General features: G+C 45.6%; 1 protein-coding gene across 3 annotated transcripts in view; it reads left to right on the forward strand.

Annotated features, from left to right (window-relative positions):
• LOC137341976 (protein yippee-like 1) overlaps positions 1 to 14,345 on the forward strand; it is a 53,835-nt gene that overhangs the window by 13,441 nt on the left and 26,049 nt on the right. For all 3 annotated transcript variants that reach the window (XM_068005533.1, XM_068005532.1, XM_068005534.1), the window contains exons 2-3: positions 4,753 to 5,038; positions 11,450 to 11,493. In XM_068005533.1, the coding sequence (XP_067861634.1) occupies positions 4,922 to 5,038; positions 11,450 to 11,493 (161 nt within the window). In that variant the 5' untranslated portion in view covers positions 4,753 to 4,921. The remainder of the gene's footprint in view (positions 1 to 4,752; positions 5,039 to 11,449; positions 11,494 to 14,345) is intronic.

The following is a 14,345-nucleotide window of genomic DNA, read 5'->3' on the forward strand; positions in this document are numbered from 1 at the left end:
TTTATGTCAACTTGTGATTTATTCTGGCTCGACCTTTCTGATTGGGAAATGTGCTTTGGGCTGTAATAGAGTTTTCATGAATGTTCAGAATTGCAAAGTTGAAGTTTCTACAGTGATCGGCTCCCTTCATTTGTGTCTCAGCCTGCTATTCCCAGCTTTAACCTCTATATTGACGATTGTAGTTCTCCGGTCTCTTTCAATGTGACTTCTTGTTTCAGTCAATGCCACTGAGTTCCTCACATCAGGGAGGTCCAAATTGCAGCATGGATAACTCGGTCCAAGCAAGGCTTGTGTTTCTTGGTGCTGTGTCCTGTTTGAATTTTGTAGGCCTGGAGATTTGGAAAGGGCTGTCTTTAGCACAGTTGTCTCCTCAATGGTTCGATTCCATGTCAGAACAGCAAGCCCTGTTAACATCAGCAACTTGAGATATGTGGGGATTAATAGGAACAGGGATTTAAACACTGGCCAGTGAGGTTCCAAGGAACACAGCCTCAAAGGACAAAAAAAATTTCACAGCCAGTTCATGACCGTGTGTCAGTACGGCAAAACAATAAAAGAAACGCAGAGTAAAAAGGGGGTGCCTCCAAGGAGGGGGTTCTGTGGATAAATAGATTTAAAATTAAATTTCAATTTAAAAGAGTCAAATGCTACCTTGACGTCTAGGGCACCCACTCTCGTCTCACATCTGGAATTCAGCTCTTGTGTCCATGTTTGGAGCAAGGCTGTAATGAGGTTTGGTGCTGAGCGGCCCTGACAGTATCCAAATTGAGCATCGGTAAGTAGGTTATTGGTGAGTAAATGTTGCTTGATAGCACTGTTGGCTTACTCCTTCCATCACTCCGCTGATGATTGAGAGTAGACTGATGGGGCGGTAATTGGCCGGGTTGAATTTGTCCTGCTTTTTGTGGACAGGACACTCCTGGACAATTTTTCACGTTGAGTAAATGCCAGTGTTGTAGCTGTGATGGAACCGCTTGACTAGAGGCGCTGCTAGCTCTGGAGCACAGGTCTTCAGTGCTACAGCCTTGGTATGGCAGAGATGGTAAATATCTTTCATGAATTTTTACTAAACAATGGAAGTAAAAATGCAGATGTCCTACAGGAGGATGCAAGAACTATAGTAAAGGAATTGGTTCTGAAAAAATTATCAGAACTCCAGATGGATGTCACTGAGCTGTGATGGCAAGAGCCCTAGGCTGTTGAAGGAAGTTAGAGGGGAGATGGAGGCTGTGAACACACATTCATTTGAATTCTCCTTCGATGTAAAAATTGTGCTGGGGACTATAGAATGGGCTATATAGCACCTCCCTTCAAGAAGGGAGAGAAGGCTAAACCAGGTAACTACAGATCAATTGGTCTAATGGCTATTGTAAGCAAACTCTTAAGAGTCCATCATTTGAGTTAAAATTAGTGAGCGTTTAGAAATGCACAGGATAATGGAGGACAGCCAACGGATTTGTTAAAGGCAAGTCACGTTTGACAAATTTAATAGACTTTTTTGTATAGATAAAGGGAATGTACTAGATGTAGTGTATATAGATTTTCAGACTGTATCTTACAGGAAGCTTGTTACAAAAAAGGCAGATGTATGGTAGAGGATAGAAAGCTGATTGGTCAGACAGCAAACCAGAGTAAGCGTTGATAAGTGTTGCTCAGATTGGAGAAGGGTTGGAAGTGGTGTACCCCAGAGGTTAGTGCTTGGTCCAGTTTTGTTCTTTGTATGATTTGGACACGGAGCACAATATTGAAATTTTCAGATTACCCAAAAGTAGGGGGTTTGGCAAACAGCGAGGAGAAGTGTAAAAGACTTCAAGGAGGATATAGACATGTTAGTGGAATGGACGGATGTATATTCGTTCTAATGCGGAGACATGCGAGGTAATGCATTTTGGGAGGAAAATGGGAGCATGCAGCTAAATGGTGTGAATGGACAAGGAGACCTAAGGGTTTAGATACATAATTCCCTGCAGGTGCAGATAGATAAAGCCATAAAACCAACAGAATTTTGGGTTTTATAAATTGCAGTATAAAAGAAAGAAAGACTTGCATGATCTCAGGACGTCCCAAAGCACTTTACAACCAATTAAGTACTTTTAAAGTGTAGTCACTGTTGTAATGTAGGAAATGCGGCAGCCAATTTGCACACAGCAAGCTCCCACAAACAGCAATGTGATAATGACCAGAAAATCTGTTTTAGTGATATTGGCCAGGACACTGGGGAGAACTCCCCTGCTCTTCTTCGAATAGTGCCATGGAATCTTTTACGCCCACCAGTGAGGGCAGACGGGCTTGATTTACCATCTCATCTGAAAGACGGCACCTCCGACGGTGCAGCACCCACTCAGTACTAGAGTATGAGTAAAGTAATGATTAATTTATACAAATCACTGGTTAGGCCACAGAGTACAATTTTGGTGTTCCATTTATGGAATGGACAATAAAGCCATAGAGTGTGCAGCCTAGATTCAGCAGAATAATGTCAGGGAAACTATAGTTATGAGGAGAGACTTGAGGTACTGGGATTAAGCACTAAAGCAGAGAAGGCTAAGAGATTTTTTAAATTATGAAGGATTTTGATGGGGGTAAATAAGGAAAGATTATTTCCTCTGGTTGGAGCATTAGTGATAAGATGTTGTCAATTTAAAATGCTCAGAGAGAGAGAGGAGTTAGGAGAAATTTCTTTGCACAGGAGTTTGTTGGAACATGGGAGTTTAAATTGGTCTGAAGTCGATGGAAAAGAAAATTGTGCTGGGTGTAAAATGGGTGGCCATTTCATTATCGCCTGTTTCGGGCTACTGCCCAACACCAATTTCACCCCCACACGTTGTTTCACCAGGTTGAGGCAGATACCGTTGCATCTTAAGGGAAAATCGGATAAATATTTGAAGCAGAGGAAGATAGAGACCATAAGAGATTGGCCCACTCCTGCTCCTTTCAGCCCCTTGAGCCTGCTCTGCCATTTAATGAGATCATTGCTGATCTGATTATTTTTTTTACCTCAACTTCACTTTCCTGCCTTTTCCCCATATCCTTTGACTCCCTTGCTGATCAAAAATTTGTCTAACTCAGCCTTGAATGCATTCAATGACTCAGCCTCCAAAGCTTTTTGGGGTGAAGAATTCCAAAGATTCACGACCCTCTGGGAGAAGAAATTCTTCCTAATTTCAGTCTCTAATGGGCGATAGACCCAACCTGTTCAATCTTTCCACATAAGACAACCCTTCCATACCCGGAATCAACCTAATGAACCTTCTCTGAACTGCCTCTAATGCAAGTATGTCCTTCCTTAAATGAGGGCACCAGAACTGTACGCAGTACTCCAGGTGTGGTCTCACCAGCACCCTGTACAGTTGTAGCATGACTTCCCTGCTTTTATACTCCTTCCCCCCTAGAAATAAATGCCGATGTTCCGTTTGTCTTCTGGATTATCTGCTGCACCTGTATGTTGACTGGTATGGGGAGAGATCGTGGCAGTAGAATTTGGTATTGGATTGCTCTGGCAAAGAGCTAGCACAGACACAATGGGCTGAATGGCAGCCTGCTATGCTGTAGATTTCTATGGAAGCAACAGGTGTTGAAACAAGGCTGAAACAGAAAGGGGAGAGAAGAGAAAGGAAGAACTTTATATAGCGATTTGTCATACCCTCAGCATCTGACAGCACTTCGCAACCAATTAACTACTTTTTTAAATGCAGTGACTGTTGTGTAGGTAAACACTGCAACCAATTTGTGCACAGCAAGGTTCCACAAACTGCAAATGAATAAGTGGATTTAATAACATGAACACTTGGAGCTAACTCACTGCTGGGCTCTTGGAATCAGAATTAAAAGAGCATTATAAAAGCAGCTGAAGACGTGAGCAGCCCGAGCTGTGATTTTATGCCTTGGAAATTATTTTTTGAAGATTAACAAACGAAACTGGGTTTGCAACAGATCGCCCGCCTTGTAGGAAGTTACTGTCTTCGTATTAACACTTCCCTTTTAAATCCATTTGCTCCGAGGTCTCCATCCCTGTGCATTTTGTTTTCAGATAGTCTGTTTTTGATACCTGACAATAATTGATACTGCAGCCCCATCTGGTTGGTTTGAAATGTAATCAGCATTTGAACAATGCTTGGCCTTTCAAAGAACCTATAATTTTTTGAGTAACTTGGGGGAGAAACAAAGAGCTGAGGCAGCTCTGCAGTTGCCTGCCTAGATTTGAGGAAGCATTTGGGTTCCTGTTTCTGTCAAATTCTGCTTTTGTCAGGGGAGGGAGGAGGAGGTGAATGGTGAGGCAGTGCTCACCTAGTAACTAGGGGCTGGAGCACAACAAACCCAACAAATGTGAGCAATTCCTGGGTGAACGTGAAATGTTAGGGAAATCACAACAGAGGGGAAATAGTGCGTAGCAATGCTGACTTTAGGACTCCTTTTTAAAAGCAGAATTTAAAGTTGGAACCGTTTGGCGATCAAGCAGAGCCCACTTGATATAGGAAGATAGGAACAGGAGTAGGCCATTCAGCCCCTTGAGCCTATAACGCCATTCAATTAAATCATGGTTGATCTGTATCTTAACTCCATCCACCCACCTTGGTTCCGTAACCCTTAATACCCTTACCTAACTAAAATCTATCACTTCCCTTGGCATCGATAGGCCTTTAGCTGGCTACACGGTTATACGGGGGCGCGAGTTTCTCCTTTTACCCGGTGTGTATGTTCCTGTGTTTTGCCGCCTGTGCTAATATAACATGTTTGGCTTTCCCGTTGCAGGTTCTGACAGTTTCCCTTGTGGTGTCTGTGTGGAGAAGGCCACACACACTCCAGTACAACGACGGCTTTTGCTTGCGTTTTCCAGTGTTTCTTCTGTCAGAGAGTGCACCAGGCCTGTAACTCTTCGACTGCCAGCCCCGAGCTCAGCAGCGAAGAACACCCGTTGGAAATGGTGAAGATGACGAAATCGAAAACCTTCCAGGCGTACCTGCCAAACTGCCACCGGACGTACAGTTGCATCCACTGTCGAGCTCACCTAGCGAATCACGACGAGCTAATTTCCAAGGTAAGACCTTTGGTGGGAGTGGGTGGGGGGGGTGTAGAGATGGGTGTTCTTATTTTACTCCGAGCAGTTCAAAATGGTACGCTGTAGGCCAGCATCTCAGGTGTTGCACTGTTGACCAGAAGAGACATCATTCAATTTCCACCGTCCAGGTGCCTCAATTGGTTAGTAGAAAGTCCGTGCTGAGTTAGCTGCCCTCGGCCGGACCCAGCAGTAGGAGCGCGATATAATATCCCTGGTCAGGAGTTGGAGGACAAGGACTGGTCGGTCAGGGCTCCCGATTGTGGCCTAGTGAGCTGCCTTAGAGAATGCGTTTAAACGTTGGGCGAGGACTGAAATCATCTGAGCTGTTCAAAACTGTGACAGCGTTTTGAGAGTAGATAGGGAGAAACTGTTTCCACGATAACCAGAGGACACAGATTTAACGTTAATTGGCAAAAGAACCAAAGGCGAGATGAGAATTTTTTTTAACGCAGCAAGTTATGATCTGGAATGCACTGCCTGAAAGGGTGGTGGAAGCAGATTCCAGTAGTAACTTTCAAAAGGGAATTGGATAAATATTTAAAAAGGGAAAAAATTGCAGGGCTATGGGGAAAGAGGAGGGGAGTGGGGCTAATTGGATAGCTCTTTCAAAGAGCCGGCACAGGCACAATGGGCTGAATGGCCTCCTCCTGCGCGCTGTATGATTCTATCTGACTTGGCTGTTGTACCTCTTGTAGCTGAACTGCCTGCTGATGGTCATTGCCTAGGTCAAACATTTTACGTTTAAATATTAACATATACAAATACGTCACAGGTGTTAATATTGGTTAAGCTCAAAATGCTTGCTACTTCATCGAATAGCAGGCAACCAAAGCGACTCGGCAACATTAGTCAAACAACTAGGTCCTCGCCCTTTCCTCTTCAAGATATGAGGAGTGACCACTTGGACGATGTACCAAAGGCCTGAAAGAACCGGCACAAATGTACCTCAGCAAGAGTCGGCACCTTTTAAAGGGGTGGGGGGAATAATTATAGAAGCTTTGCTGTATTTATGTTTTGTTCCTAACCTTGGTGAGATTACTGTCTGATGGGTAGGTGTTTCTTGCTCTCTATTGTTTGCTAGGTTGTTCGGTTTCTCTTTGGCTCTGTGCCTGCCTGTGATGGTCCTGATTGCCAGTGCACTCACTCCACACTGCTGATGTGCTGCAAAAATTGTTGTACACTGTGGCTGCCCATCCCAAAATTTGAAAGGGGCACATTCAGATAGCTGGAGCTTGGCACAGCTCGCTTGGGAGACTGAGCGAGCATCGGGGAACCCAGCTCTGGGTGGCATGAGATGGGCATAATCTACTGGTGGAGCAATGGCTCCCCTGGGGTTGGGGTAGCAATGTTGGTAGCAATGTTGGTACAGGGAGCTGGGCTTAGGTGGTACCAGGAAGGAAGGGCCCTTTCCATTCAGCTAGAGCCTTTCCTGCTCTGCGGCTCCTTTTTGTTTTTGTGGGATTACTGATTACAGAGCGGTGGCCAATACAAATAGCAGCCTCTCACTTCTCTGCCCAGAAATGCTTCTATTTTTAGTCCAGTGCTGGACAGTGATTGACAGGTTTGCTGTGTGCTGTCACCAGTTTTAAATAGAAACTTCTGTTTGGGGGGGGGTGGGAATGAGGAAGAGCCCCCAATGTGAGGGCAGGAAGTTAGATTAGAAGCTAATGGGTGCTTTTAAGATCAGATGTTCCCTACCTTTTGCATGGGCTGATCTGGGCCTGCCCCTGTTCCTCCTTGGAGTCCTGTCAACTCCGGCCCCGTAGCTGGCAAGATTCAGTAAATTACTGCAGACGCTGACGCTCAACCCACGTTCCTGTTCTCTATGCTTTACTTTTGTCACTGGCTTGTCCTCTGGCCCATGGACCAGAGTGGTATAGTTTTGTATTTCTGCTGGTACCCCCCCCCCCCATATTGATGGTGGAGTTCCTTGCCTTTTAATTGCACTTCTTGGCCCTTTTTACCTCCCTGGCATGTGTAGGAGTTGGGAATGCTGCAATGTGTAATTCCCAACACTTTTTCCTGTGCCCCAAAATGAATTGGGATTCAAGTCTGTCTGCCTGCCTGTCTGGCGCGCGTTGGGGCCGCCTGTCTGGCTCTCTCCCTCTCTCAGGCGCACGCTCTCGCCGTCTGTCTCTCTCTGACTCTGTCTGTCGGTATTGATCCTACAGAACTAAGTGATGTGGATGCCTGTTGCTGGGTAAGCCAGATGTGGCTCCCAGGTAAAATATGAGACTTTGCAATCTTGTAGCATAAGATGGAGTTGGCAGCAAGCTCAAAGAAATTTGTGAAAACTTTTCTCTAGATGAATGTATTTTGCATCCCCATGCATCATACTGCAGTGGGGTGGTACCAATGAACCCATTCACCCCTCAGTGGCATCACCTGGGATTCAGGCAAGTGCTTTGAGTAGTGAGACCCATTGTCCAGTACAGCATCTGTCCATTAATGCAAGCAATTGGCTCGTTTGTCCTGCACTGTTGTTGGAGCATGGCGATTTGTTGTTGGTCACTGTTCCCTTCCTATAGATAAACCGCCTAAGCGACTCCACTCTTGGTGTCTGTGGCCTGGCTTTCGCTGGCTACAGCAGCTGGTGTATTTTCTCTGTTACTTGTGCAGATGCACACACTGAAGGAGCGAGCTCCGTTACTGTTTCACTGGATTTTGGGCGTGAAAAGTTGTTGTGGAGGGTCCGTTGATAAAATCCAACTTCAGACATGAGCCGCGACTCGCCATGACTGGTATGAGTGAATCGGGGCTGAGAATTTGAGGTGCTGTTGCACAGCCCCTATGTTTTGGTGAGGTGGGGGGACGGGGGGGGGGGGTGAGAGGAGCAATAAGGTGGGGATCCAAGTAAGCATTGTTTGGCCTGGGGAGGAGGAGGTCCACACTGGCAATCCATGGAGCTGAGCTGTGGAGCTGTTTATTGTTTCCCCCACCACCTGATGTAGTCAGTCGAGCTTTTATTTTCCGCAAATATGAGCAATGCTCTGGATGCAATAAATGTTGCCTCATAAACTCGCCCGTGCACCACTCGGGTGTGATTGTTCAGCAACCCTACTCCTCTGTCTCCATGTCATCACTTGCCTCTGCTCCACCATCGGAAGCCAGCCCTTTAGTCGCGACACCCCTACGCTTTTTAGAATCCTTGCCGATCTCTGGCTCTTCTTTCAAAAGTCTCATTTTAAAAACCCATCTCCTTGGCCATGCTTTTGGTTCTCCCCTCTTCATTACATGTTTTTCCCTGTCTCCCGCTTCATGTCCTCCTACCCTTTGTAAAGCACTCTGGGATGCCCTTGCATGAGGGATGTTGTACAAAAACACTTTGACTTCAGAGTTTGTTTTCCTGTGTAAGGGAGTTCATGACGAAAATGAAAGGATTGTGAAAATGGTAACTGGAGCAGTTCCAACAGAGTGTACACCACAACACTTATTTTCCCCAAATGTGTTGGTGACCAGGCGAGATGGTTATTGAGCCTCTTCTGTATTTAAGTGGCGGGTCGAGCTTCTGGGAGCCTATGGGTTGTCATCAGTTGCTGTGATGTTTCCTCGGAGCGATAGTGTGGTAGAAGTTTGGAACTCTCTTCCGCAAACGGCAATTGATACTAGCTCAATTGCTAAATTTAAATCTGAGATAGATCGCTTTTTGGCAATCAAAGGTATTAAGGGATATGGGCCAAAGGCAGGTATATGGAGTTAGATCACAGATCAGCCATGATCTTATCAAATGGCAGAGCAGGCACGAGGGGCTGAATGGCCTACTCCTGTTCCTATGACACCAGCTACAACAACAATTTGCATTTATATAGCGCCTTCAACGTAGTAAAAGGTCCCAAGGTGCTTCACAGGAGCGAGTGTCAAATTTAGTTTGATAAATAAGGAGGTATTAGGACAGGTGACCAAAAGCTTGGTCAAAGAGACTGGTTATAAGGAGCGCCTTAAAGGATGGGTTACATAAGTCCAAGTAGTAGTGATTCCAATCCATTTTTTTTTGGTGGGACATATCACCTTCCCAAAAAGGAATTTCAGCATTTCCACTCCCCACCTTCTCCCCTCCCACAACTATGAGCGCCCCACCCCACCAAGTTTGAAGGGAAAAGACCGGATACTTTAATGGCCTGCAGAAATATGGTGGGGGTCTCAAGGTCTGCTCTGTAACTTGTGGGCATGGTTGTTGGGTGGTTCTTGTAATAGGGTCTCTGGCTGACCTGCGCAACTGAGGGGTCGGCCCTTGGTGACCTGCGCAACTGAGGGGTCGGCCCTTGGTGACCTGCGCAACTGAGGGGTCCCAAGAATTCCAGTCACTCTAATTTTCAAACTAGGGCAAGTTTTTCTTTTTTTAAAAAAAAAGGATTGATTTTATTTTTCCTCTTGCCTCCCAAATAATTAGCACGGAGCAGCATTCTTTACAATGGAATCGTTTTCTGCCTTGTACATTGCTCCATCAGCCTCTGTGTTCTGGGGTTGCAGGTGGAGTGTCGAAACACAGCGCTGTTGTGATGGGAAGCTGCCTTCTCTCCGGCAGATTAGCTGACAAGGATGGTACACTAACGAGGCTCTGGACGCTCCCAGCTGTAACCCTGCACTGGAGAGGTGTGGGTTTCCTGTTTGTAATGGAAAGATGATGTAATCTGGAACCAATCGGAATTGCTCACTGCACGTGTGCAAGCTGATTTGTTCCTGGGGAAAGTGCCTCCTGGCTGAAACCTGCCTCACTAATCTGCACTGGCAGATTTTCAGCAAAAAAAAATGAAGTCACCGACTTGTACCAGCCTATTAATGGAATTTGTAGTTATAAAATTGACAGAGTGCAGCCCATAATCATAGGGGATTTGAACATCCTGTAACTGTGGAGATGCACACACTGTATAGGCACTGTACTTGTGATTGTTCGGAGATTATTAGACTTATGTGTTTCATATTGTAAGATCTTATTGGCCTCGAGTGTCACACACTTTGGAGGATCTGCACAAAATCGAGTGGCCCAGTATCCAGTGGGAACCATTTTAAAAAAAAACACAACCACCACCAATAAGGGCTGATTACGGGTTAGGTGAAAAGTAATGTGTTATTTCATGACCGTGGATTTCAATGCAGGTCCTTAATGTCAAGCCCACCTGTTCTCGCCTGACTGGACTCTGCAGTGCACCATGTGTTTCAGGTTGGAAGCCAGCCTGACAATTTGAATTGAGATGTATTCTATAATTAAACTGCTCCCTGTGGGTTGGTTGGTTGGTCACCCAACTCAAGTCCTCCCGTTGCTATCTGCAACCACAAATTCTTTGCAAGCGAATAGATATTTTAGTAATCAAAGTTTGTACAATTTTTTTTGAATCTGTTTTCAGTTCTTTTGACGTTGTAAACATTTTAAGGTTGACTAATTTTAGCTCTCCACATTCTGGATAACAGTTTACCGCGCATTCACTTGGCCTCAGTGTCAAAGGTCACAGTCGAACCGAGAAGAACATAAGAACATAAGCAATAGGAGCAGAAGTAGGCGATACGGCCCCTCGAACCTGCTCTGCCATTCAGTAAGATCATGGCTGATCTTCTACCTCAAATCCACTTTCCCGCCCAATCCCCATATCCCTTGATTTCCTTAGTGTCCAAAAATCTATCTATCTCAGTCGTTGAGTATATTCAAGACTGAGCATACACTGCCCTCTTGGGTAGAGAATTCCGAAGATTCACAACCCTCTGAGTGAAGACATTTTTTCTCCTCTTGGTCCTAAATGATCGACCCCGTATCTTGAGACTGATCCCTAGTTTTAGACTCTCACCAAAGCCCTATATAATTGCAGCAAGACATGTAGGGAATACATTTAATTAGGCGTCCTATTCTGGCGATCACAAAAGATATTGTAAATGTACCGCTGGTTGGTTAACATGTGGAAGAGAGAAGATGTGTTAACATTTCGGGTGTAATCTTCTCTCTAAGGTGCTGTGTATTTCCAGTATTCACTTTTTTTTTCCCCCTGAAACGTTTCAGGTAAATTCATTGCAGGACCTTTTACTTAAATTGCCTCCATTTGTCCCAGTGGTATCGAAGTATGTAGGGTAATTACTGCAAAGTGCGCCAAGACTTTGTTGAAGCATGGAGAGGAGTGTTTTATAAAACTAGGAAAATGCAAGTGCCATTAGAAAATATTTTTGTAGTAAACAGGTGGTTTCTTACTTGCTACCCCAGTCTCTGTGTGTGTGTGTGCACCTAAACACATATGCTTCACTATGAATGGTCTTTGTGGTTTAAGAAGGTCTTGTGTGGAACGCACATGCTCATTAGTATGAAAGCACTGCTCAATTATTTTGATACAGGGTGAACTTTGGACTGGAGTCTGGTTCCTTTTAGTCCCAGACCTGTGTTAATCTTTACCTCTTTCTCTTTCTCAGTCGTTCCAGGGCAGCCAGGGACGTGCGTACCTGTTCAACTCCGTGTAAGTATGCGGCTTTGTTTGTTGCTCACTGTATGAGGTGCCCATGCGCCCGGTGGGTTTATGTTTCCTCCAGACCCCTCTGCGCTATCTGCGCTTGTGCACCTGCTTCCTTGCCTTTTTGGAGGTTGGATTGTAAGACTGGAGGCAGTGAGTAACGAGATATTGTAGGACGGTTCAGTCTGTGTGTAGTCGGGTGGCTTGAATACGATCTTTGAAGACTTTTACTGTGAGGGAGCCTTGAGGTTGGCTACTTGAACCTGAGGATGCTGCTTTTGCTCGAATCAATGGCACAGGACATAAAATTACACTTGCCTCACGCACCCTCCACTCAGTCGGGTGTGAAATGGTTTGAGAATGTGCACAGCTTCACTTGTCAGTGGGGATAAACTCCTTCACAATGGCATGGTGATCCCATCAGAAACATTTAAACCTTTTGTGTGGTCTTAAAATGGTTGTAACTTAACAACGGGCTTGAGATCAGCTTGTCTGATTTGGATTCTTTAAATTTTCTGGGTAAGGGGGTGTTGGGCGAGCGGTGGGCAGGGGTCTCTGTCACTAGGTAAGGGGTTGCTAGGTAAGAAATTGGGGAAGGGGGTGAGGCCCTGCTGGATTAAGGGGCTTGATGGTATGGGGGAGGGAGGATCTCTCCTTCTGGGTTATGGACTTGCTGGGTATCAAATAGGGGAAGGGTTTCTTCTGGGTCAAGAGGTTGCTGCATATGTAATAGGCAGGAGTCTCTGCTGGATCAGTTTGTTCTCCCAGTTATGCAGTGATGAACCATTTTGAGGCTTCTAAAACTTCACTCTTGACTCTGGATCAGAGGATAGATTAATGACTCAGTGTGGAACTCTGCATATGTTCCAGGGAGATCTCTGGTACTAAGCTGGGTCATCTTTGCTGGGGTGGGGGTGGGGGAGGGTGGGGGGGTAGATGGGCCAGAGTTCCTCTCTGTGATTGCTGTTGAGTGACCATGTTGGGAATTGCATGTGTGTAGAGACCTGGTGAGGATGAGATCGGGCTTGGCTGTAATGCCCTTCTTGGGCAGATAAGAGCGTACAAAATAAAAGAAAAAGACCAGTTGGTTTATTTGGCCTGGCCTGGCTGGTCATGGTGCATATTCTACCCACCCCCCCGCCATCACCTCACTCTTTATCTCTTCCCCCCCCCCCCCCCACCAACGCCACGCACAGTTAGGCAATCTCCTGGGACAGGCAATAAATCAAAGAGACACCTAGGACTAATTTGAGAGCGCTCCAGGGGTCAGAGAGGAATTTCACAAAGGCGGTCAAACGAGCTCCAGGAAGCTACTGTAACTGGGTAACGCAACCCCCAATGACCTTCTATGTGTAACTATGTCAGCCATGCACAGGAACTCATCCAGCTCCCTTTTGAATACTTGTAGCAAATCCACACTCACTGCATGCTGGCAACTTGTTCCAGGAGAGTGAAGTGCCTTCTAGCATTTAACTTGCTTTTGTAACTTAAACTCATGTCCCCTGGCACGCTCTAACGTCTAGCTCAAGTAGCCTATCCACTTGGTCTGAGTCTAATTCTTGTTATTTTAAAGCCATCAATCATATCTCCTCGAAGTGCATGCTATTCCAGAGTGAAACGCCCAAGCCTGTCTTGGTAGCTAAGGGCCCTTAAACTATCAATCTAGTGATCCTCCTTTGAACCTTTCCCAGAGCCTCTAAATTTCTCCCCACCCAACCATGTGAAGGGACCAAAACTGGACATAGCATTCCAGTTGTGGCCCAACCAAGGCCCTACACAGAAAATAGAGTTTCTTGTTTTATGTTCAGTTGTCCTGGCATTATACCCTAGCACCCCATTTGCTTTCACAGTAGCCTCAGGGCACTGGTTATGCACCTTCAATGACTCGTTCACTACAACTCCCAGCCCCTTCTGCTCAGCATCCTTGAGCATGAAACCCTGCATGGTGCACATGTGCTTGGAGTTGCCTCTACCCAAGTGCATCACACTATATTTATCTATATTAAAAGGCACCTGCCAGATACTAGCCCATTTTCCCGTCACATCTAGATCTGCCTGCAAACTTATCTTTTCCATCTAAGGTTCTTGCACCCTCTGTATGTATCTTTGTGCCATCTGTGAACTTGGGGACAGTTCCCCCGACTCCTTCATCCAGATTGTTGATAAAGATGAAGAGCAACTGCCCAACACCAATCCCTGTGGGACTCTAGGGGTGACCGGTCCCCACTGCCATTAATAACTACCGTCCGTCTACGTGAATGCGACCGGTTTATCACCTGACCCACAATCTGCCTGCGAATCCTACAGGAGCCGGACCTTAACTTAGTAGCCATGTGTGCATCAAGACTTTCAAATATGATTTGGCTATGCCGATTGGGCTTCCAACATCCACCAAATTATTAACTTACCCAAAAACATTCAACCAAATTGGTGAGACGAGACCACCTTTTCCAAAAGCCATGCTGAGATTCCCGAAAAACCCTTCTCTTTCAAGGTGGTTTTGTACAGTGTTTCTCTAATTATCCCTTCTAGCAATTTGCCTGAAACTGAAATCAAACTAATGTGCTTGTAGTTTCTCTGTTCTGACTTAATTGCCCTTTTTAAATATTGGTGCTGCATGTGGCTCTCTCCAATCCATGGGAATTATCCCAGACCCCAATGAGCTGTTAAATATGTTGCATTTCTTTGAGCGCCCTCGGTTGAAGTGCTGTCTGGACTAGCAGCCCGATCTGTGTTAAGGGCACTTGTTCTAGCAACGACTATAACCATGTGCACTTTCAACTCAATTTTAGCATCAACCCTATGCTGTATTATTGGTAGCCCAGCATCATCAGTAGTGAAGGCTGGTGCACAGTAGC

Source organism: Heptranchias perlo, chromosome 25 (genome assembly GCF_035084215.1).
Source record: "Heptranchias perlo isolate sHepPer1 chromosome 25, sHepPer1.hap1, whole genome shotgun sequence".
In the NCBI taxonomy this organism is placed as follows: domain Eukaryota; kingdom Metazoa; phylum Chordata; class Chondrichthyes; order Hexanchiformes; family Hexanchidae; genus Heptranchias; species Heptranchias perlo.